General features: G+C 42.3%; 1 protein-coding gene across 2 annotated transcripts; it reads left to right on the plus strand.

Annotated features, from left to right (window-relative positions):
• Window positions 1-528: 528 nt before the first annotated feature.
• LOC110985071 (uncharacterized) lies at window positions 529-20,315 on the plus strand. Of its 2 annotated transcripts, none has more exons than XM_022245801.2 (21): window positions 529-672; window positions 1,188-1,358; window positions 1,984-2,211; window positions 4,584-4,757; window positions 5,103-5,359; window positions 5,748-5,909; window positions 6,255-6,365; window positions 7,264-7,405; window positions 7,501-7,643; window positions 8,105-8,274; window positions 8,470-8,601; window positions 9,001-9,149; window positions 9,431-9,597; window positions 9,959-10,168; window positions 10,530-10,669; window positions 11,677-11,895; window positions 13,362-13,614; window positions 14,858-15,024; window positions 15,489-15,684; window positions 17,533-17,679; window positions 18,857-20,315. In XM_022245801.2, exons 2-21 carry the CDS (start codon window positions 1,232-1,234, stop codon window positions 19,151-19,153), a joined length of 3,591 nt encoding a protein of 1,196 aa, XP_022101493.2. In that variant the 5' UTR covers window positions 529-672; window positions 1,188-1,231; the 3' UTR covers window positions 19,154-20,315. The 2 variants fall into 2 exon arrangements, with proteins under 2 accessions (XP_022101493.2, XP_086989217.1); XM_087133091.1 differs by having other exon boundaries at window positions 560-681.
• Window positions 20,316-21,628: the final 1,313 nt, after the last annotated feature.

Here is a 21,628-nt window from a genome sequence, read left to right on the forward strand (position 1 = left end):
ATATATTTTTATAAAGGGACTGAGGGTTTGGGGGAGACGGAAAAGACAACATCTTTAGTCACTTTATAACATATCTTAACCGCCGTTTTTATTTACCTTTTGGGGGCGCAAATCTAGGAGGGGAACGGGGACACCCCTCTGCCTTATCTGCTCCCGCACCAAACAATATAAATAACAATTTGGTAAGAAACCAACGTTGACTGACATGCTGAAAGGGTGAGTAGGCCTATGTGTACGTGGTGAGAGTTATGACAAGGATCCTGCACGGCCACACAGATAAAAAAAAAGCATCAGTAATAATGCAATGCATTACGTATTGTTTCAGGCTACATGCAACATGTACCGTCAGACAAACCAAATCGGACGAGCCTGATCCCCCCTGAATTCTGAAAATTCCTGCATCCGCCCCTACTTTTGTTGTTTTGTAAGAATGTTACAGCCTCACCGTCTCCTCTTGTTTTAAAAGAAAAAAAAACCCTCTTTTTTCAGTTTGTGGCATTAACTGTTTCTGTACGGTAAGTTGCAGCTGTGGACCTTCTGAGCTTCGAATCACATGCAGCGCTGCCGAACTTGCAAACTTTTCTGTCCTCCTCATTAGCATTGACGTCACTGTTCACTGGGATACTCAATACAATATGGCGGCCCTAGGATAGATGTGAAAAGTTTGACGTCGTAAGTTGTGTGCGGTTTTTAACGTGGAATATTTCGACTTTCGTATCGAAAATTTGTAATTTGTGAAGGCTTTTGCAAACTGATACATGTTAGGAATGTTCATGGTTGTGTTTGAGGAGTTTGTATCAGGATATATAATAAATGATGGTGTGATGAAAATTGGCCTGCGCACAGAACGGCGTGGGGGATACGCGGGATCAGTCTTCTTCATTTTTAAGCAGGCCGATCCCAAAAACACACTTGATAAGCTTGTTCAGTTGCCATGTTGGTACAGCATCAAAATCATATCAGAACCAAAAACTGGTCAAATATCCACTGCTTTGAATTTTCAGCAGTAGGCCTATTGGACCCTATGCATGTATGATCGTACTTCCACACCGTACTATGGCCTACATCAGTTGGGTTCGTAGGCCCTACGCCAAGGCCTCCCTAGTAGTAGTACTAGGCCTAAGTACTAGTAAAAATTGGTAGGTGCATTAGCGTAGGGGCTTACACTTTTCAGTTATTCTTTGCAGTTGTTAGACTCTGAAGTGGACAACAAAGACACATCCCACACATCATGGAGGAAGATCCTGCTCCTAGGAAAAAAGGGAAGAAGGGAAAGGCTAAAGGTGGGAAGAAAAAACGGCGAGAAGTGACCGAGAAGGAGCTGTCTGCTGGGGACCAGGGAGTGACTGACATTCCTAGTGAGTGTGAAGAGAGTTTGCTAACTTTCAAGGAACCTTAGCAAAATTACATGGCCAATAAGTTAGATTTGAACTTTGAAGCTTTGCATCTTTTCAGAGGAAGTGTGGTTCTGAGAAGAACCGGTGAGTAGTAACTAAATGTTTCGGCCAGGATGCTCTGACCGTCCTCACCTTTGGTCTTTTTTTTTCAATTTTGTTCAACTGGGAATCAATTTGGAAATGAACTTTGTTACTTTCTTCTCAGGGTTTAGTTAATGTACAGTGAAAATTAAAAGTCGAGTTTGGCCTGACTGCCATTTTTTTCATCCAAGATTCTTTGGTTTCAAGACTCATCTTTTGGCACTTTTACCAGTAGGATGGTAAGTCTCTGAAAGTAGTAGCTATCTTTCACTTTTCACCCCTAAAAGATGCCGTAATATCCAAATATTTTGATTACTGATCAGTAAAGAACAAGTGCTAAAAATTATTCTGATAACTTGAAAAGTACAATGTAATTATTCATCTTGTAAGGTGACCATCTGTGAAACAGGATGGCCTCCAAAAATGAATTCATTCTCAGAAATATGTAACTAGGAATTTTGTCTATGTATAGTTCATTTAAAAATGATTGTCTTTAATTGTACAGTTCCTGAAACAAAGCCCAAGTCTCCATCACCAGAACCAATCGGTGTCTCCCCTGAGAAGCCCTTGCAACCAACACCTGAAGATGGTCCATCGATTGAGCCTGCATTGGAGGCTAAGGCCGAGACTGTGATAACGATTGAGGACCAGCCTGGAGTGGAGGCCACATCGACAGAACAGGATGTACCACTTGAGGATGGGGATGTGGAGAGAGTTCCATCTCCAGCCAAAGGTTTGTGTTCATCAGTCGAGCTGTAAAAAATCATGTCTTTAGTGTAAAAACAAAATAAATGAAAACAGTCATTCGTTTTTCAAATTCACTTACATTGAAACAATAATTTTCAAACACAAGTTATATCTTTAGAGTGCAATTAAAAGATGGCAAAGTTTTATTTTGCATGTTTTGGGTCTCAAATTGATAGCATTGTATTCTAACATGCCTCTTTGCCTTATCTTTCAAACAAAAGGTAAATGTATTTTCAAAATTCCTTTTGCAAGACTGTGGATAGTACAAATACATTCATGAGTTGTTTAAAAGATCAGATTTTGATTTACATACTAATCAAGGTCCCATCAAAGTGAAATCACATGGTAAGTGGAAACTAATCTCAAATCTTTGACATGACGTCCTAATGACATCATTGGAATTTGTATTAATTTTTGAATGTTTACTCTTTTATTTTAAGTGCCTGTTTAGAAAATCAAATTCAGTTGATACTTTTGTTTGTAAAGGGGAACTTTGCAAAGCATGTGTCCCCTGTTGTGACATCATGATGACATCATCCTGTGATTTTTTTTGTCGACTGTAATATTTTTTGTCTAATCCCATGTTTTTTTTAACTTCACGTCTCGCAGCATACGCATATGTGACAAGTTCATGTTTCTTGAAACTTCAGGAGTGCAGAAAAGCTTGAAGTTCTGATTGAACATCTACATTGTAATTGTAGTGTAATGCTTTGTTATTGTACTTACAAGATACAGGGCTCCAATCTTCTAACTCTGTAAGCACTCACATCAAATGTACCTAAATCTAACATTAAGCTCATACATTATCAGTACTTAAAACCATTCAATTCATTGTCAAAGTCTCTGCATTATAATATAAGTCATCTCAATATAAGTCATCTCATTTGGATGAATTAACAAAAGCAGTAACCAAAATTGATTTCAGAAAATGTCCTATCATGTTAGCCAATTTAGGAGAGCAAGTAAGTCACAGTACCTCTAAGCAAATTTACCTGCTATGCCAAAATTAGCTGAGCACCAGTTACACACAGTGTAGAGTTACACTGCATTAGAGTTGGCTGGTGTCAGATACATGTAATTGACTATACTACGTCAGTCATTGTCAAGTACTGTAGTATATTGCATATAGACAACCGTAGCCCTGATTGAAAATGCTTTTGGGTTGTCCTCAAAGAAGTAGAAGAGTGTTTCATAATATCAGTCAGCGGACCTTCCAAGTTTGGAGAACTTCTTAAAGTGTTAACTGACCTTGAAGTGTATCTAACCGTGCAGTGTACAATCCTTCACAGATATTGACAAAAAGCTCTGTTAACTTCAAGTGTGCACAATTTGTGAATTCATAACTGGCCTAGACTGTCACATGTAAATGTGCAGTTAAGAATATTCTCATTGGTGAGACCCACTCACTTCTGTAGAAAGCACAGTCTTTCATGCTAGTGATGAACATTGCTAGAAAACTTACATGTACTTACAGCAGAATTTAGAAACAGTAATGTCTAGAAATCAACCAGCTGAAACAGGGACGAGGGAGTGGCATGGAGACACATTGTTATCTTTGGGTTGCCAACTGGTTTCTTAGGGATTAGTAAGATTAGTAAGTTGGGATGCAGATTAGTTTCTGAGACAGTTTGACGAGTTGAAATATTCATTTAATGACCATGGCTACCATGCCTAATGATGATGGGCATCCATGGGCTAAATTACCACTTTTGCTCTTGCCAATGGTTCCGCTGCCACAACAGGTACGTGGGCATAGTTGAAGTTACAATATCACACCAACAAAGTTAGTGCTGTTTGGTTTTTAGCTCCCTTAAGAGTCTGCCTTTCACTTCGAGTGAAATTAAAACCTCCCTCGTGCAAAGCCTAATCAACATCTTCAAGGACTCTGCAGAATTATTACACATGTGGTGATAATTTTGTGAGGATAAAAATGTCAGAAATATCTGTGGTATTTTTCTATCTATTTTTTGGCTTTTCCACAATATTTTGCAAAAGACACTTTTTTTTATTCAGATTTTTTTCTTCCATAACTTTGTTATTCATATTCTTCATTGCAAAAGCCCACTGACTTTTTACAAAGTTTTTTCTGTGCAGGACTTTAGCCACTTTGCAAGCTTACACCTTGATCCAACCTTAACCAAGCAAAAACCCTGTTGCAAAGATGGTCCTAGAAGAATATCATCATGATGACATCATTATGATGAGATCATCAGATGTCGTCATTTTATGAATTCCTTCATTTCATAAGTTGGAAGGTTTTTGCATTTCTAGGGTTACGTTTGCAGTTGATGCACCTTTGCTTGCATTCTGTAAAGTATCATTTTCAACCATCAGTGTTCATTTCTTGTGCTGTCTCAGATGATGATATGGGGGTAAGGACCCCTTCCCCTCCCCAACTTCCTGAACAAGAAGACGAAGAGCCAATCTTTAAACCGGCCCCTCGCACTTTGGACCTCGGCAGCCGAGACTTTGACAACATTGACCCACGGGAGATGGGCATAGACTACCTGTCTGACGAGGAATATCAATATGGTACATGAGAAAGATAAGACATCTCATTTGGATGAATTAACAAAAGCAGTAACCAAAATTGATTTCAGAAAATGTCCTATCATGTTAGCCAATTTAGGAGAGCAAGTAAGTCACAGTACCTCTAAGCAAATTTACCTGCTAAGCCAAAATTAGCTGAGCACCAGTTACACACAGTGTAGAGTTACACTGCATTAGAGTTGGTAACCTGTATTTGCTCATCAAATTGCTCTTTTCCAAAGTTTGCCTTAGAAGATTTTGCAGATTGCATTTTTCATGTGTGATTCGCAACTTTTTTCTAGTCAGGCTTAATGATGGCTTTGAAAGTGATATTTTATTTCCACACAGAACCTCCGGAGCGAAGTGATCTGCCTGACCTGTACAAGCTCATGAACACCCTAGATGGCGGGGAGTCAGATTTGGAGGCGGAGGCTCCGCCCCCATCCTTCTTCCAACGGCCGGAACATGAGCCTAACTACAAGAAGATCTCAGTGCTTCGTCAGGAGATGGAAGAAGAAGAGATTGATCCTTACATCAGTCAGTTTGATGATACCATCAGGGACGACGTGTTGATGATTGGCAACATCTCACTGGAAGAAGTCCAGGTATCATACGGAAATTAACAAGATGTTATTTTAAGGCCAAAAAAAGTCTTTGGTTTCTGGTCTGGAGCTGGCTCCGAAAGGAGTGTGGTGACTCGGCTTGTTTTTTCCCCTCACTTTTTTTTCTGGAAATGCATTTTCAGCTTGTACATGTACAGAGGGCATAAGACAACCTCGTTTGTCTAGTTCCCAGATGTAAATGTATAATGCAGAAATGACGTCATCTGACAAAGAGTGCCTGACTAAATGTATGGAGAACTACGGGGACTCCTTTACTGTACATATTACTCAACCGTACTCCAGTAGTTAATTTTGTTGAAGCTTTCTGTTGCCACAGCCATTTTAGTAATAGCGCCAGAGTGTCCAATTTAGTATTTCTTTTGTATCTCAGGAAGAGGAGCGACGACTTCGAGATGAGCACATTGCATTCCAGCAGCAGGAAGCCATCTTGGCTCGCAGACACCAGGAGGACATCCTTCTTCGAGAAGAAAAGGCCAAAGGTCATGTGACCAAGATAATGAAGGAGAAACGTAAAGCTCTGTCTCGCAGGGAGGTAAGATGTCAAAAATAGAAACTGGTTGGCATGGGGGTTATTTTGAAGTATATATTTATGTGAATTTTGCATATTGGGTGTTTTGGACTTTCCAAGTGCTTCCAATTTCTCCACAAGTGATCAGAAATTTTCACAGTACATTCCAATAGCAGTCTCAGCAAAAAGCTGTTGTTATTGACATGAAGTGCGATACCTTTTTGTCATTTCTTATTCACTGATAGTGAAAGTGCTTGTCAAAGTACCTTTGACGAGTTGTGAAAAATTTTCATGAAGTACCTAAGAATGACAGTGAGAAGTCTCAGAGAATTCTGTATCATCCTTGATGTGTCTGCTCTCATCTGACAGCAACTAAACTTACAGAAAGAGCGCCTGCTTCAAGACCAGCTGCATAAGACCTTCAGAAAGGCAGAAAACCAGCTTCTGCGATCATTGCAGATCAGGAAAGGGGAAGTCAAGGTACAAGACTTTGATTTCTGTTGCAAAGGACAAGTTTGATTGTTTTGAATGAAGTTTCTCTTAAATTGCTTTGTAGGTGATGCATGCAATACAGTGACATTGCTATTGAAATTTAGCAAGCATGTACAGACATCCATGCTTTGTGTGTGTACAAAGTTCCTGTCAAATTGGACAAGCAGTCCTTTAATGATTAACGCAAAAGATGATGGAAACATTTTTTATATGCTGTGAGTGAAAATCAGAAGTTTTAAAGACACCCTAAATTCAGAAATTTGACAATTTCACAAAAAAGGTCAAACATGATCGTTAAAATCCTGAGAAAATGTGATAAAGTCACCAGGTTACAAACTCTCAAGGGTTTGGCACTAAAAAGAAGTAAAATCCATTGCTTTGATATTAGGACATAAATGATTTGTATCATCAACTTTTGTACACAGTTACAATTGATAATTGATTTGTATCATCAACTTTCGTACACAGTTACAATTGATAATTGATTTGTATCATCAACTTTCGTTCACAGTTACAATTGATAATTGATTCGTATCATCAACTTTCGTACACAGTTACAATTGATAATTGATTCGTATCATCAACTTTCGTACACAGTTACAATTGATAATTGATTTGTATCATCAACTTTCGTACACAGTTACAATTGATAATTGATTTGTATCATCAACTTTCGTACACAGTTACAATTGATAATTGATTCGTATCATCAACTTTCGTACACAGTTACAATTGATAATTGATTTGTATCATCAACTTTCGTACACAGTTACAATTGATAATTGATTTGTATCATCAACTTTCGTCCACAGTTTGTGAACCTGATGCACGTATGGATTGTAGGGCTCAGCTACTGTACACTTTTTCTGCTTGGTGTTTTTAACAGACAATGTATGGAGATCTCATGATGGCGGATGGGCAGTATGGCGGGTCAAAAGGTCGTCGTTGGAAGGTAGACTGGAACCGAGCACCACAGCCAATCCAGATCAAGTTGAAATGTCTCCGTGGGGTCAAAGACAAGCTCCCAGGTAGGTTAATGTGGGTCCAAATCACTTCTGCTATAACTCGTTGGATCAAAGTTCATCAAATGAGCTAATTGCTATTCTTTTGATTCTAACTGTAGCCGGACGCTACGTGCTGATGGTCTCACTCTATGACCGTATCGGTGGGCACGTCCTGCGCTGGTCCAATCTGCGGGGCCAGGAATGGGGCGGAGCCACTCTCCCCATGAATCACGAGGGGCGGTTCCACAATGTTGAGATCAAGGTATTTTGAAAAACAAACTCTCTCGTAAATTTAATTCCAATGGTTGTTGACGCCGAGTTGAATTATTGCAGTGCTGCATAGGCATATTCCGTAACCACTTGAACTTGTCCCAGGCATCGTATTATTTACGGCTGAAAATACCAACTTTTCAGATGTATAAGATAGTCCTCTTTAAAGTTGGCCTTTACAAATGCTGACCGAAGGTAGACATTCATGTCACCAAGCGATAATTGCCACAGTGCCTGGAGATGTTGCCCACAGCTAATTGATGAGTATAGATGTCACCCAGCACTGTGTGCAGAAATCACTGGAACATGTTCAAACATGCATGTTATGACACAGGATATCCTTACCTGTTTACACATCATCCAGCATGAAGGGCTCTACAAAATTAATTGGAAATTTCAGACTAGACAGATTAGCAAAAGACTGACAGATTTTCTTTGATGTATATGGCTTAGATTGACCAGAGCGTCTTCACAGTCTGCCCATCCAAGCCTAGCATCCGTCCTGGTATGATACTCCAGTTTGAACTTTTCCTGATTCGTGGCTCTCTCCTCCCCGTGGACAAAGTGGTCGCCTGGGGTGTGTTCCCCATCTGTGATGGCCAGTTTAACATCATCCAAGGGAAGTGAGTACTGAAGAACAAAGGCAGCAGGGTCATTTTCCAAACCTTGGCTTCGCTACTCCATTCAAATCTTTCTGGAGATTAATTTTAATCTTCACTGTTCAAGTGAGAGGGAGGTACTTTCATATTTGGCCAGAGGTTAGAAATTATTTGTTGCTCCAGTTAAATTGTTTACATTTTGGTGTGTTTGTTTGTCAGGTATGTCACTCCCATGCTGCGAGGTGAAGCTGATCCACGGATTGACCGCCATGAGACCGTTGAGAAGCTGATGGCATCCGATATTGACCACTGGCTCAGCAACTTGTACTTTGAGGTGGTCAAGCTGCCCAGGTGAGCTTTATCAAATTATGTAAATTATTATGTAAATACTTGCTCCCAATTATCAGCATCTGATTTGAACCACAGGTAACCTTTCATCCTTCATTATTTAACCGAGGAAATTAAATGCATGGTGAAGCCATGCAAACAGAAAATATTGCTACTCATTTATAAATCCATCTTAGTAATTGTGCTTTCAAACAAAGAAGCCATCATATATAAATCCATTCAAACAAACTGCAAAAACCTCATTCCTGAGTAGAAGATAAATACCATTTTACAATATTTAGCGTCTTTCATGGAGCACCACTAGTAAAGCAGGTTTTGGTCCACCATTGGCAGGTTCTTGGTGTCATGAATCACTCCAATTAATGTAATAACCAAACTCCCCCCCCCTCGTTTGCTGTAAAGGTACATTGCTGGTCACAAGGAATACGAGGTGGAGCTTCAATTCTCCTCCAACTTGCTGAGCTACCCTGATCGCACCAGGACAGCAGAGGAGGCAATCGATGGAGACGAGCCCATCATGGGTTCCACCGCTGAGGTGGTCTCCAATTCAGGTGGGTGATTCATTGCACAGTCATAGAACTCAGGGAGCGGAGTGCTTGTCTTGTCATTATTTGGATCGTTGTTATTGAAGAAACACTGAGCGTGTGGAGTAAGGCTGTAATGGAGTCCATTACAAATCAATTTCCTTTGCCATTTCCATTTGCACCCAGCTACTTAAGACTTGCCTTGTAAAAGGCGTTGTTACTGGCCTTGGGATGACCTTCCAAAGGTGCACATGTTATTTCAGGAGTTACAGTGCATGACGCTGAAGATATATTTTTCTGCATGTCAGGGGATTTGAGCAACTCCATTGGAAAGGGTTCACAGGCCAGCTTGCAAGCAGGCAGCTCCGACAAGACTGGCGACTCAGCCGACAAAGCAGGCTCTGAGCAGATGAACGAGACAGTACCCAGAGCCGGTAGTAGGGCCAGCTTGAACAATGACCAGGATATCAAACAGGTAGGAAGATAGTTCCTCGTTGCTATAATGCATTGACTGTTGAGGGCGCTGTTCTCTTTCCTCCCATGTCCAGAGTGTCTCCAAAAGTTGGAAATTTCCTGTTCTTTTCAGAACATCCCATGTTGCAGAAAATCACATTGACAAGCATAAGTACTGCTTCATTCCTTGCTGAAACAGGCAATTCCCAATTTAGAACACCTTCCCAACTGAGAAACCCACAAAATGTCTCCAACTGTTTTGAAATTAGCGTATTCTCAGTCAGTTGTCTGAACCAGTTTGAATGTTACTAATGTTTAAAGTTTTGAAAACCACATGAATCTGAAATCTTGGAACTGCCCCAAATCCCACCTTCATACTACAGAAAATTTCTGCCTTGGAAGACAAGCTGTCAGACCTACGCTATCGGGGTACCACCCAGCCCCCACCCACGGTCATTGGCTCCCGCAAACTGTTCAGTAAGGACGCCAAGATGCACCTGGATTCGGATGAGGAGAATTCAGAGGATGAGGAATACTTGCAGAAACTGGACGGCTTTGAGCCAGTTAAAGGAGAGGCTGGTTTGTTCTACAAGGTAAGTGAGTCCCTGAGATTTCTAATGTAGCAAGGAAAGTCTGTCATAAATAAATATAGCCCATCATGTTCGCATTTGTTTTGTTTTCATTGGCCTGAAATGATTGAGATATTTTCTATTTCCCCTGGGTGGGATGCCAGTCCATTCCAAGTTTCTCCTTAGTTAATGCAAGCGCCCACTTATACTCCTAGGTGGAGAGAGGCAAGTGAAAGTAAAGGGGCTTGCCTAGGGACACAACTTACGGTACTGACCCTCTGATCATTGGCCACAAACCATGATTTCAGGTTTTTTTTTGTCAAAGTAAACATCCTGTCTAAATTAAAATTAAAATTTCAATTTGTTTTTGATTTCTGAATTCCAGCACCACATGAACCCACCCGCTACTGACTACATGCGACGCCTCTACACCATGCTACCCAAGACAGGACTTCTAAGCCCCCAACGGAGGAAGAAGAAACTTACCTACCTAGAAGAACTGGACACTCACACCTTTGCCGTCCAGTAAGTCTAACCCTTGCAGGCACAAGGTCATGACTAAACCCAAGACTACTTGGCTAACTGCCATCATTCAGTTGGGTGCCAAGGTAGAGATATATAAGGGGTGTCATTTTGTGGGTTCCATTTAGAACTAGGTACAGTGGAACGTCACTATAACGAACGTGACGGGGTCCACGCTAAATGTTCGGTATAGCTGTCGTTCGGTATAGCGAAATTAAATGCCAACTTTCCGTTGCCTTGTTGAATAGCGCCCTCTTGTCTAACTGAAGTGTACCCTCTTGTGATAGTATGATTCGCTGTTTTCGTGATGTTTTGCTGTTGCATTCACGTTTGAGGTTTCTAGAAATGTATCTGTTTATAATTCTTGTTTTTTATTAAATCTTGAGTAACAAAATTAATAATTAGTTTATCCTAAGAGTCATGAAGCTACCGCTCACAGGATTTATCTTTAATGCATGCTGTAGCGAATCTTGGTTGATTTGAAACTGCATAATGTTTGGTAGGCTTTGTGGACAAAATATTGGGAGCCAAGGACGATGCTCGGTACAGCTGAATGTTTGGTATAGCGGTGTTTGGTATAGTGATGTTCCACTGTACCAGTTTCCCAATGATCAGGTACCCAATGGTCATGTAAGGGATTTTGTTGTATGATTTTCTGGCAAACTGCGCCGCTCCATGCGGTTGCATTGTGTTTTGTGCATTTAAACAAACTGGAAGTTAATATGAGGCTGGCTTTTACATACAGAAACAAGACAAATGCTTTTATATTCCACCTTGCATGTTATTGTTTAGAAAATTTGTTTCTGTACTTAGTAAAAAAGTTTCAGGTTGTAAAAACCCAAAAGACAGATTCTGGTGTCAGTTTGGTTGGGATTAGGTAGGTGATCATTTGACCCAAGATGCACCATATTTTTCAGTCTCTTACCAACGCTTCTGGGGTTATGTGAATGAGGAATAATGATCTTGTTTCTTACTCTTCAATTTCCACATCCCCCTCACCCTCATTCTAGGCGTCCGTTCTCCACCAAGGGTCACCTGGCCCGCGCTGGCCATGAGAAGGTGCAGTATGTCTCCCGCCAGCTCTTTGCCGAGCTGGGCCTGTCCCAGTGGCGTTCCCGCGAGTTCTGGACGCTCATCGTCCTGCTCTGCCTGCTGTTCTTCGTCCGTGTCTACATGCACTACCTGGGCCAGTGGGGGTACCTCAGCATCCTGGGGATACCCATCAGCAAGTGAGTATATGCCATCCCTGTAATGCCATGGTGAATGAACAAAAGAGGGCGCTGTTCAAAACTGTTCCAGTCACATATTTCATGAGTATTTCATGGCTACTCAAGCCAAAAGCTATCCACTTCGAGCAGGAACAAAAGAGGGTGTTTTTTAAATGAAACTGACAGTCCTTTGGTGAGCATTCACTGCATAGGTGCGTAAGTTTAATGCGTGTTTGACATGGAGCACGCTGAGTACGCGCAACAAGTTCAGTGTGGAATGTATGGTCTTTGCGTGTACGCCAAACTTGTGCAAGAACCCGCTTGGAAAACTTTTGTCAGTGAGGTGCGTACACTTCAACTCAGAGCAGATATATGAACTGCCGGTAACGAAGATGTGGGAAAAATGAAAAATTATATAATCAAGGTTTTTCCCTGAGGGACCTCACAAAACACTATTAAACCCTTAGAAAACCTTGTGGTAAACCTCAAGTTATATCTGGTATAAGTTCCGTTCTTTGTTAATCCCCATTCATCCACTGTTAGGAATGTAGTTTTTCAAGATGCATTGGCTTTGCCCTTACCCATCGTATATATTTATAAACACTGTATCCTCAGTGCTTGTCCGAGGGCACTTGCACTGGTCACACTATAGTGAAAAATAAGATATTAATTGGCTTTGCATTAGGGATATTAGGCAAGGGCCAATCAATATCATTGACCACTTGTGGTACCTACAGCTGCTTTGGATTCAAGCTAACCATCCCATCACAGCAAGCTGGGTGGTCGAGTGGTTAAGACATCAATATCATTGACCACTTGTGGTACCTACAGCTGCTTTGGATTCAAGCTAACCATCCCATCACAGCAAGCTGGGTGGTCGAGTGGTTAAGACATCAATATCATTGACCACTTGTGGTACCTACAGCTGCTTTATATTCAAGCTAACCATCCCATCACAGCAAGCTGGGTGGTCGAGTGGTTAAGACATCAATATCATTGACCACTTGTGGTACCTACAGCTGCTTTGGATTCAAGCTAACCATCCCATCACAGCAAGCTGGGTGGTCGAGTGGTTAAGACATCAATATCATTGACCACTTGTGGTACCTACAGCTGCTTTGGATTCAAGCTAACCATCCCATCACAGCAAGCTGGGTGGTCGAGTGGTTAAGACATCAATATCATTGACCACTTGTGGTACCTACAGCTGCTTTGGATTCAAGCTAACCATCCGATCGCAGCAAGCTGGGTGTGGTCAAGTGGTTGAGACATCTGTAGCAGTTAGCTGGAAGTCATGGGTTCGAATCCCAAGGGGAGCAAACATGTGAATTTGTCACCATTCTTGAACCGTGCTGAGAATACATTGTGTAAGCGTAAAATCTAGTATAAAATAGTGAAGGATACTTGAGAGGTACTCAACTACGAGAATGTCAAGATGTGCATTGTAGAATTTCATCACGATTTTTTGTTTTACTTTTTCTGTCTAGGTTTGAGTTTCTGCCATACAGTGTCAATCTCAACTACCAATCCTCGCTCCTCCACACACGAGAGCTAGTGGCCGTAGTCATTCTAGGCCCACTGACCAACATTGGCATTCTGGTGCTAATGGTCGTCGCGGCCTGGCTCTGCCAGAAAGCGGCTGGTAGCTTTCCCACACTGCTCTGCAAGCTGGTCATTGTCTTTGGCCTCCATGCCATTCTGGACCCAATCCTGATTGCCATCGTCGATGCACCCCTCGGGGTAAGTCCAGGCACTTTGTTTTTTTTTTTTAGCAAATCTTGGTTTGTCTCCCTCTAAAACTTGATCATGAAGGCTAGTGTTGTAGTTCTTGCACTTCACTAGTTTTTCTTCCTTGTACTCGTGATGAAGTACTCTAACTCATACTTGTACTCATCAAGTATCTTCTACCCATAAGTACCCATACTGATGATGAAGTACTCGTATTCCTACTCATGAAGTATCTTACTCATGCTCATGGTGAAGTACCCATACTGATGATGAAGTACTCATATTCCTACTCATGAAGTATCTTACTCATGCTCATGGTGAAGTACCCATACTGATGATGAAGTACTCATATTCCTACTCATGACGTATCTAACTCATGCTCATGGTGAAGTACCCATACTGATGATGAAGTACTTGTATCCTCACTCATGAAGTATCTTACTCATGCTCATGGTGAAGTACCCATACTGATGATGAAGTACTCATATTCCTACTCATGAAGTATCTTACTCATGCTCATGGTGAAGTACCCATACTGATGGTGAAGTACTCGTATCCTTACTCATGAAGTATCTTACTCATGCTCATGGTGAAGTACCCATACTGATGATGAAGTACTCGTATTCCTACTCATGACGTGTCTTACTCATTCTCATGGTGAAGTACCCATACTGATGATGAAGTACTTGTATTCCTACTCATGACGTATCTTACTCATGCTCATGGTGAAGTACCCATACTGATGATGAAGTACTCATATTCCTACTCATGAAGTATCTTACTCATGCTCATGGTGAAGTACCCATACTGATGATGAAGTACTCATATTCCTACTCATGACGTATCTAACTCATGCTCATGGTGAAGTACCCATCCTGATGATGAAGTACTCGTATCCTCACTCATGAAGTATCTTACTCATGCTCATGGTGAAGTACCCATACTGATGATGAAGTACTCGTATTCCTACTCATGACGTGTCTTACTCATGCTCATGGTGAAGTACCCATACTGATGGGGAAGTACTCATATCCTTACACATGAAGTATCTGACTCATGCTCATGGTGAAGTACCCATACTGATGGTGAAATACTTGTACTCGCACTGACTGATAGTGGACAGTGAGTAAGCTACCAGTTTGCAACCTGACTCCCCATACCTATCATGTTTCAGTAGACAAAGCTGATTTTTTTTTGGTTTTGGGTACTCTGAAACTGACTGGAGTATTGGAACTTTCCTTCAATCTTCCTGCAGCGTTACAACTATGAAGCTGGTGATGAGCCCATAGCAGATGCTGCTAAGTTGTACTATCACTTCCAGCAAACACATGGAACCGGTCTGATGGGTATACTCCTGACAGTCCCCATCTACGTGTTCCTAATGTTCTTGGCCATTGTCATTTTCTACATGTACTTCCTGAGGTATGTTGCTACAGCTGCTTTGTTGCTTCTTGTCTTCAAATCAGTTCAGAAATGGAATAAAACATTGTTATACATGTATATCAGTAGGTGCTGCTTCCCCCAATTTATGGGCGTGACCTATAGACCTGTTCCCTGTGATGCCACAATCATGCTGGACCACTGTGTTGTGATGGTAATCTTCAAGATAAACTAGTGAAGCATGCAGCATTCCCATATGCGCTTATACGTGGTTGAAGCTGCCCATAGGAATATATACGATCACCGTGGCCAACGGGGTCCACACGTTGTGGTATTGTTTACATTTAGCGCAATCCAGTCACATGGGTGAAAAAGGTCTATATGTTCTCAAGGGTTGGCATGTTAGTCTCTTTATAGAGTCAAATTTGTTGGGTTGAGTACCTGTTAGATATACTGTGTTTAGGCTTTTTAAGCGCATTAAAACATGAAGATTTTATTTTGTTCAGGCTTCATAACAACGGCCGGATGTTGGACATCTTCCACCGTCTCCATGCCAAGCAAGAGGAGTTCTTCCTGCCTTATGACCTGGAGATCAGTAACCAGGAGCTGGCCTACATCTGTAAGAAGGCGGAGCAGTGGCGTGGTGAGGAAGGCGAGAGGCGGAAAGTGGCTGTGTATGACTACATCTGGGAGGAGGAAGATGTGAGTTGTCAGGGGGATGGTGGGGCTAAGGGGATGATAGGGAGGAGATTGGAGGATTACCTCTGGAGGGGTTAGTTGTCTCTGAGTCGTGGGATGGGGGATGGTGGTGGGTCAGGGGGATGGTGGGGCTAAGGGGGTGATAGGGAGGAGATTGGAGGATTACCGTTGGAGGGGTTAGTTGTCTCTGAGTCGTGGGATGGGGGATGGGGGTGGGTCAGGGGGATGGTGGGGCTAAGGGGGTGATAGGGAGGAGATTGGAGGATTACCGCTGGAGGGGTAAGTTGTCTCTGAGTCGGGGGATGGGGGATGGGTCAGGGGGATGGTGGCGCTAAGGGGATGATAGGGAGGAGATTGGAGGATTACCGCTGGAGGGGTAAGTTGTCTCTGAGTCGTGGGATGGGGGAAGGGGGTGGGTCAGGGGGATGGTGGGGCTAAGGGGGTGATAGGGAGGAGATTGGAGGATTACCGCTGGAGGGGTTAGTTGTCTCTGAGTCTTGGGATGGGGGAAGGGGGTGGGTCAGGGGGATGGTGGGGCTAAGGGAGTGATAGGGAGGAGATTGGAGGATTACCGCTGGAGGGGTTAGTTGTCTCTGAGTCGTGGGATGGGGGATGGGGGTGGGTCAGGGGGATGGTGGGGCTAAGGGGGTGATAGGGAGGAGATTGGAGGATTACCGCTGGAGGGGTTAGTTGTCTCTGAGTTGTGGAATGGGGGATGGGGGTGGGTCAGGGGGATGGTGGGGCTAAGGGGATGATAGGGAGGAGATTGGAGGATTACCGCTGGAGGGGTAAGTTGTCTCTGAGTCGTGGGATGGGGGATGGGGGTGGGTCAGGGGGATGGTGGGGCTAAGGGGGTGATAGGGAGGAGATTGGAGGATTACCGTTGGAGGGGTTAGTTGTCTCTGAGTCGTGGGATGGGGGTGGGTCAGGGGGATGGTGGGGCTAAGAGGATGATAGGGAGGAGATTGGAGGATTACCGCTGGAGGGGTTAGTTGTCTCTGAGTCGTGGGATGGGGGATGGTGGTGGGTCAGGGGGATAGTGGGGCTAAGGGGATGATAGGGAGGGGATTGGAGGATTACCGCTGGAGGGTTAGTTGTCTCTGAGTCGTGGGATGGGGGATGGGGTGGGTCAGGGGGATGGTGGGGCTAAGGGGGTGATAGGGAGGAGATTGGAGGATTACCGCTGGAGGGGTTAGTTGTCTCTGAGTCGTGGGATGGGGGATGGGGGTGGGTCAGGGGGATGGTGGGGCTAAGGGGTGATAGGGAGGAGATTGGAGGATTACCGCTGGAGGGGTAAGTTGTCTCTGAGTCGAGGGATGGGGGATGGGTCAGGGGGATGGTGGGGCTAAGGGGATGATAGGGAGGAGATTGGAGGATTACCGCTGGAGGGGTAAGTTGTCTCTGAGTCGTGGGATGGGGGAAGGGGGTGGGTCAGGGGGATGGTGGGGCTAAGGGGGTGATAGGGAGGAGATTGGAGGATTACCGCTGGAGGGGTTAGTTGTCTCTGAGTCGTGGGATGGGGGTGGGTCAGGGGGATGGTGGGGCTAAGGGGATGATAGGGAGGAGATTGGAGGATTACAGCTGGAGGGGTTAGTTGTCTCTGAGTCGTGGCTTGGGGTAGGGATCGGGTTAAATATCGAGTAGATGGGATATGGAGCATAGGTTCCACAAGTTTGTGGCCTATTAATTCCACATTAACTCAATCATACTTATGCTTGACATTTTGTAAAGCAAATTTGCTGCTGAATATTCTCAACAAAGGCTAGTTCCAAGTCTTTCTTCAGTTTAGAGAAGTACAGTGTATGTTCTCACCTCGATGGTTGCGTATCATTATGTTGTCTTTTGCCTCAGGTGGATGAGGAGAGATTGGATGGAGAGAAGCAAGGCAAGTCCAAGAAGGAGATCACGACCCATGTGTCCATCCACACACTTCACCTGGATGGACTGAGGGAGCTCCATCGCCACTTCTTGCGCCTGCCTGATGGTGCCATAGTAGAGGTATGTAAGGGCGCCCTCTATTGTCTTACACCAGCAGGCAGATCAGATTTATAAATCTGGGCCAAATTTCTTAAGGCATCCAAGTATTTTGGATATTTAGGTTCTTACCAAAATCAGCAGAGAATGAGTTAGAAGGCAATGCAATTGCATGACTTCCTGGCTTGTAATATGTTTTTGCTGAGAAAATTTTTTTGCACTGAGCAAAATTTTATACTCAATGTCATGGAACTCTTAAGCTAGAAAGCACCACTTATCAAAATGTTGCAATAAGCAAATGTAAGGGTAAAATAAGTCACCTGTGATATATTTTGCATGGCACCTTGGTTGGTAACCTGGTTTCTTAACCCCTTGACGACGGGAATTTCTTCCCGAAAGCCAACTCCAAGAATTCCAGCCTCGCTTAGCCATGAAGGCCACCCGCCAAACCGCTGATTCTCGGTTGGTGGCCCTGCGTGTGCACGCTTTGAATTACGTGGTGAAAAGACTTATTGTTCGGTGGCATGTGGCTCTACTCAAGCTTCCACAATCCCGTTGCCTCTTTTCAAAGTGGGGACTATTGTGAAGCTGGTGATTGTGATGCCAATTCGGTCTTTTCATTTCTGGGCTACGCACAAAGACCAATGACCATTTATACAAGAGCCAGGGTCTGCCTTCTTTTACCGTGTTCACTCAAGCGTGGGCCGAGAATAATAGCTGAAAAGCGGGCTGAGGATCTCAATTTTTATAGCAGCTCTATCTGCATCCCGGCGTGAAGGGGTTAAGCCAATATTTTCTTTGTTGAACAGTCCTGTTAAGTTTGCAACTGTTGGTAACAGCTTCATGAACTTGTAACAAGTTGACAAGTTTAATATGTAGGAGGAATAAAAACTATGCTAGTTGTTCCTTGTTAGGGAATGATTACATACAAATACTGGCAGACTAGATGACGCTATCTTATGTATGAAGTCTGTTTTCTTTCACAGGCCGAGTTTTACTTTGCATTAGAGAGCGAAGCTAGTGCTTTGTTTTGATGTATTGTTCAGTTTGAATCCTTAAGAAATGGGTGGAAAATGTCACGAGTTCTCCTTGATTTGCAGTGTGCAAGATTCTTGTAAAAGGCAGTGTCTTAAAAGCTATTCTAGTTACTTGCAACTGATTTTTCTAGGTTAAGTCACATTTTGTCTGTACTCTGTGACAGGTGTTTGGAGAGATGGGTGTGGTTGGTCTAGACAAGGACCTGAGAACAGCTCTACAGAAGGGCCCCTCGGGTCAAACCAATGTGGGATGGGACAGGATGGGATCCACCGACACCCTGCGCACCCGCCAAAGGCCCAAGACCACAGGCGGCTTTGGCTCGCGTGACTTCCTGGACATCCCACCTTCCCCAGGGGCGGGGCCTGGGCGGTTCGCGTCACGGGAGTCGCTGCAGTCACGGGGCAGTGGGGGATCACGGCTGAGTGTGGGCAGGGATCTGGGGCAAGAATCCAGGGCATGAGTTAACAGACCAACTCAGCAAGAGACAAACCATCAAGAAATCTAGAGATACAGGTGTTTAATGATTCTGTGGGACTAAAGGGGTTTTCTCTTTCACCCATCAATGAAATGAAGGGTCTTTTTCCAAATCTCAGCTTTGTCTCCAATTATGTTCCACAATCATTCTCAAATTATTGACCATTGCAGCCACATGAACATATATGCATTACTAACTTTGGTCTCACATTAGACAATTTGGAATTTCTGTTCTTGTATCGTACATGTAAAGAATCTACCAACTGTAACATTTCACTTTGGCAGTGATAAGACCTACAGTCAGTAACTCTACATACTTAAAGTCATTTTTCATGTTTTTTTGAAGGTTTATTGTACAGGCTCTGAGGATTTTATTTTTAAGATTATCGGAGAGGATTTTTAATAAATTTTATTATTAATTTTTAAAGATTAATATAGATCAGTTGATGGTTGAGTTTTTGTGAATAAAGGTTCAGCCTGAAGCTCGCTGGAATTTTGCTGAAGGGATGAATGCTTAGAATGGGAAGGAAACAGTTCATTCCCAAATGTTTATGTCTTTCACTATCAGATCAGTGTTTTAGTGGGCTGCATCTTTCAATTTATCCACAGAGAAGTCACCTTTTAGACTTTGATATGTTGTGATATGTTTGAAAACCAAGTCATTTAAATGGTGTAAAAATTCAAAGAGTAATTTTGATCAGTGTGTGTTTAATTTTGGGGAAGTGTTTTATAAGATATGTGTAATTATACATCTCATGGCATATTTTTATCTGTAGAGTGAGTTGAATATATTTTGGAAGACACTAAGATACCTTTTTTGGCAGCTTTTCAGTCCGTCCATTAGTTTTTAGATGACATTTAAATCTTGAAAGACACTCCATCCTCAAAGTAGGAAGGAACTTGACAAATTACACAGGATTGTGTTGTGATGTGTTGTGATGTGTGAAGGTAATGTAGAACAAATAATGTTATATATTCAGAAGCATAGTTTGAAAGCTCTCCATTGTGTTGATGCTGAAAATGGTAACGATTTTGAATTTGGAGTGATCATTTGTACCAGTCAATCATCAACAAAGTAGTTTAAATAGCACAGTTGAATCTAAACTGAATAAATGACCAAGCTAATGGAGCAAATGGAGAATATTGAACCTGTTTTCTGTACTGTTTGAAATTTTGCATGCATACATTAGTCACATTTGATTGGATTCAATACATGTGAGGTTGACCCTTGACATGCAGTGATGCATCAGGGTTGTCTGGTTAAAATAATATATGCAGGCTCGGATGCTTAAGAAAATGTGAGAATCTTTAAAAACTATCTTACTGTTCAGAAAGCAATTCGGCAAAACAGAAAAGCATGACAGCTTTCATAAAATGAAAGTTTATCTAGCTTAACTCCATTCATTACATTTTGGTTACGGGCAACAAAAGTGATATTTTTGGGACAAATTCAAATAACAGCGGATCTTGCCACTTGAGGATAATTTGAAGTTTAAATTCAAAGAATAAATGGGCACAAAATGTTAATCAAAACAAAAGCTCCAAAAATTTCAAGGATATAATTCTTATCCAAACTACGTTTTTCTTACATGGAACTAGTATTGGACATGCTAGCCAGAAAAATCAAAATTTGATCAGATTCAGTAAAGATGCAAATCTTGAGCTTGGTGACGGCTGTTTTTTTCAGATATCTTCTCGTAATGTGGGATCGACTCCAACATAAACGTTTTCTTCAATCCCACATTTGTCAGCCCTCAGAGAATCCGGAAAGACCTGAAGAAATAAGATATGGAGGCCAAACAAGGCCGAGATTGTGATGGTTGAGGACCAGCCTGTGATAGAGACTAAACCGACCATACAGGATGTACCATTTGAGGATTTGGGTGTGGAGAAAGTTTCAACTACGTGTTCATCAGTGAAATTGTACAAAACCACGTCTTAATTAAGAAATTTGTTTCAACTGAAAAAGTCCTCTTTTTATTTACTCATAAAGAAACAAAAAATTTCAAACACAAATTGTATTCTCCAGAGTGTGATAAAAATTGACAAAGTTTTATTTTGCATGGTTTTTGGACTCGAATTGATTGTGTTGTATTTTAAGGTTCCTTTTTAACATGTCTTCCAAACCAAAAAAGGTATTTTTGAAATCACAGGACGTAATCTTGCAATTTTTTACAGACTAAAACATCTTTCCTCTGATACCATAGGTTGTGTATTTCATGTGTCATAGCACTTACATGCATTTTTTTAATCAAAACTTTAGGAGTGTAGAAAAGCCCTAAATTGTGTGGCCAAAAAACAGAGAACATGTAATTACTCCTTGTTATGGTACTTACATGTACAAGAGGTTGCATGGTGTACAATCTTCTGATTATATACCTGTGAACAGGCACATCAGTGTACCCAAATCTAACATTGAGTTCATATCATTGCACTACCTCAAACTGTACTGATTGTCATG

The sequence above is a fragment of the Acanthaster planci genome, linkage group LG02, assembly GCF_054643075.1.
Source record: "Acanthaster planci isolate LZ-2023a linkage group LG02, COTS_SCS, whole genome shotgun sequence".
NCBI classification, from domain to species: Eukaryota; Metazoa; Echinodermata; class Asteroidea; order Valvatida; family Acanthasteridae; genus Acanthaster; species Acanthaster planci.

Coding starts and splice junctions, on each gene's coding strand:
- LOC110985071 (XM_022245801.2), top strand. CDS start 1,232: ATGGAGGAAGATCCTGCTCCTAGGAAAAAAGGGAAGAAGGGAAAGGCT. Junction 6,366..7,263: donor TCAGGAAAGGGGAAGTCAAG/GTACAAGACTTT, acceptor TGTTTTTAACAG/ACAATGTATGGAGATCTCAT. Junction 7,644..8,104: donor TCCACAATGTTGAGATCAAG/GTATTTTGAAAA, acceptor TATATGGCTTAG/ATTGACCAGAGCGTCTTCAC.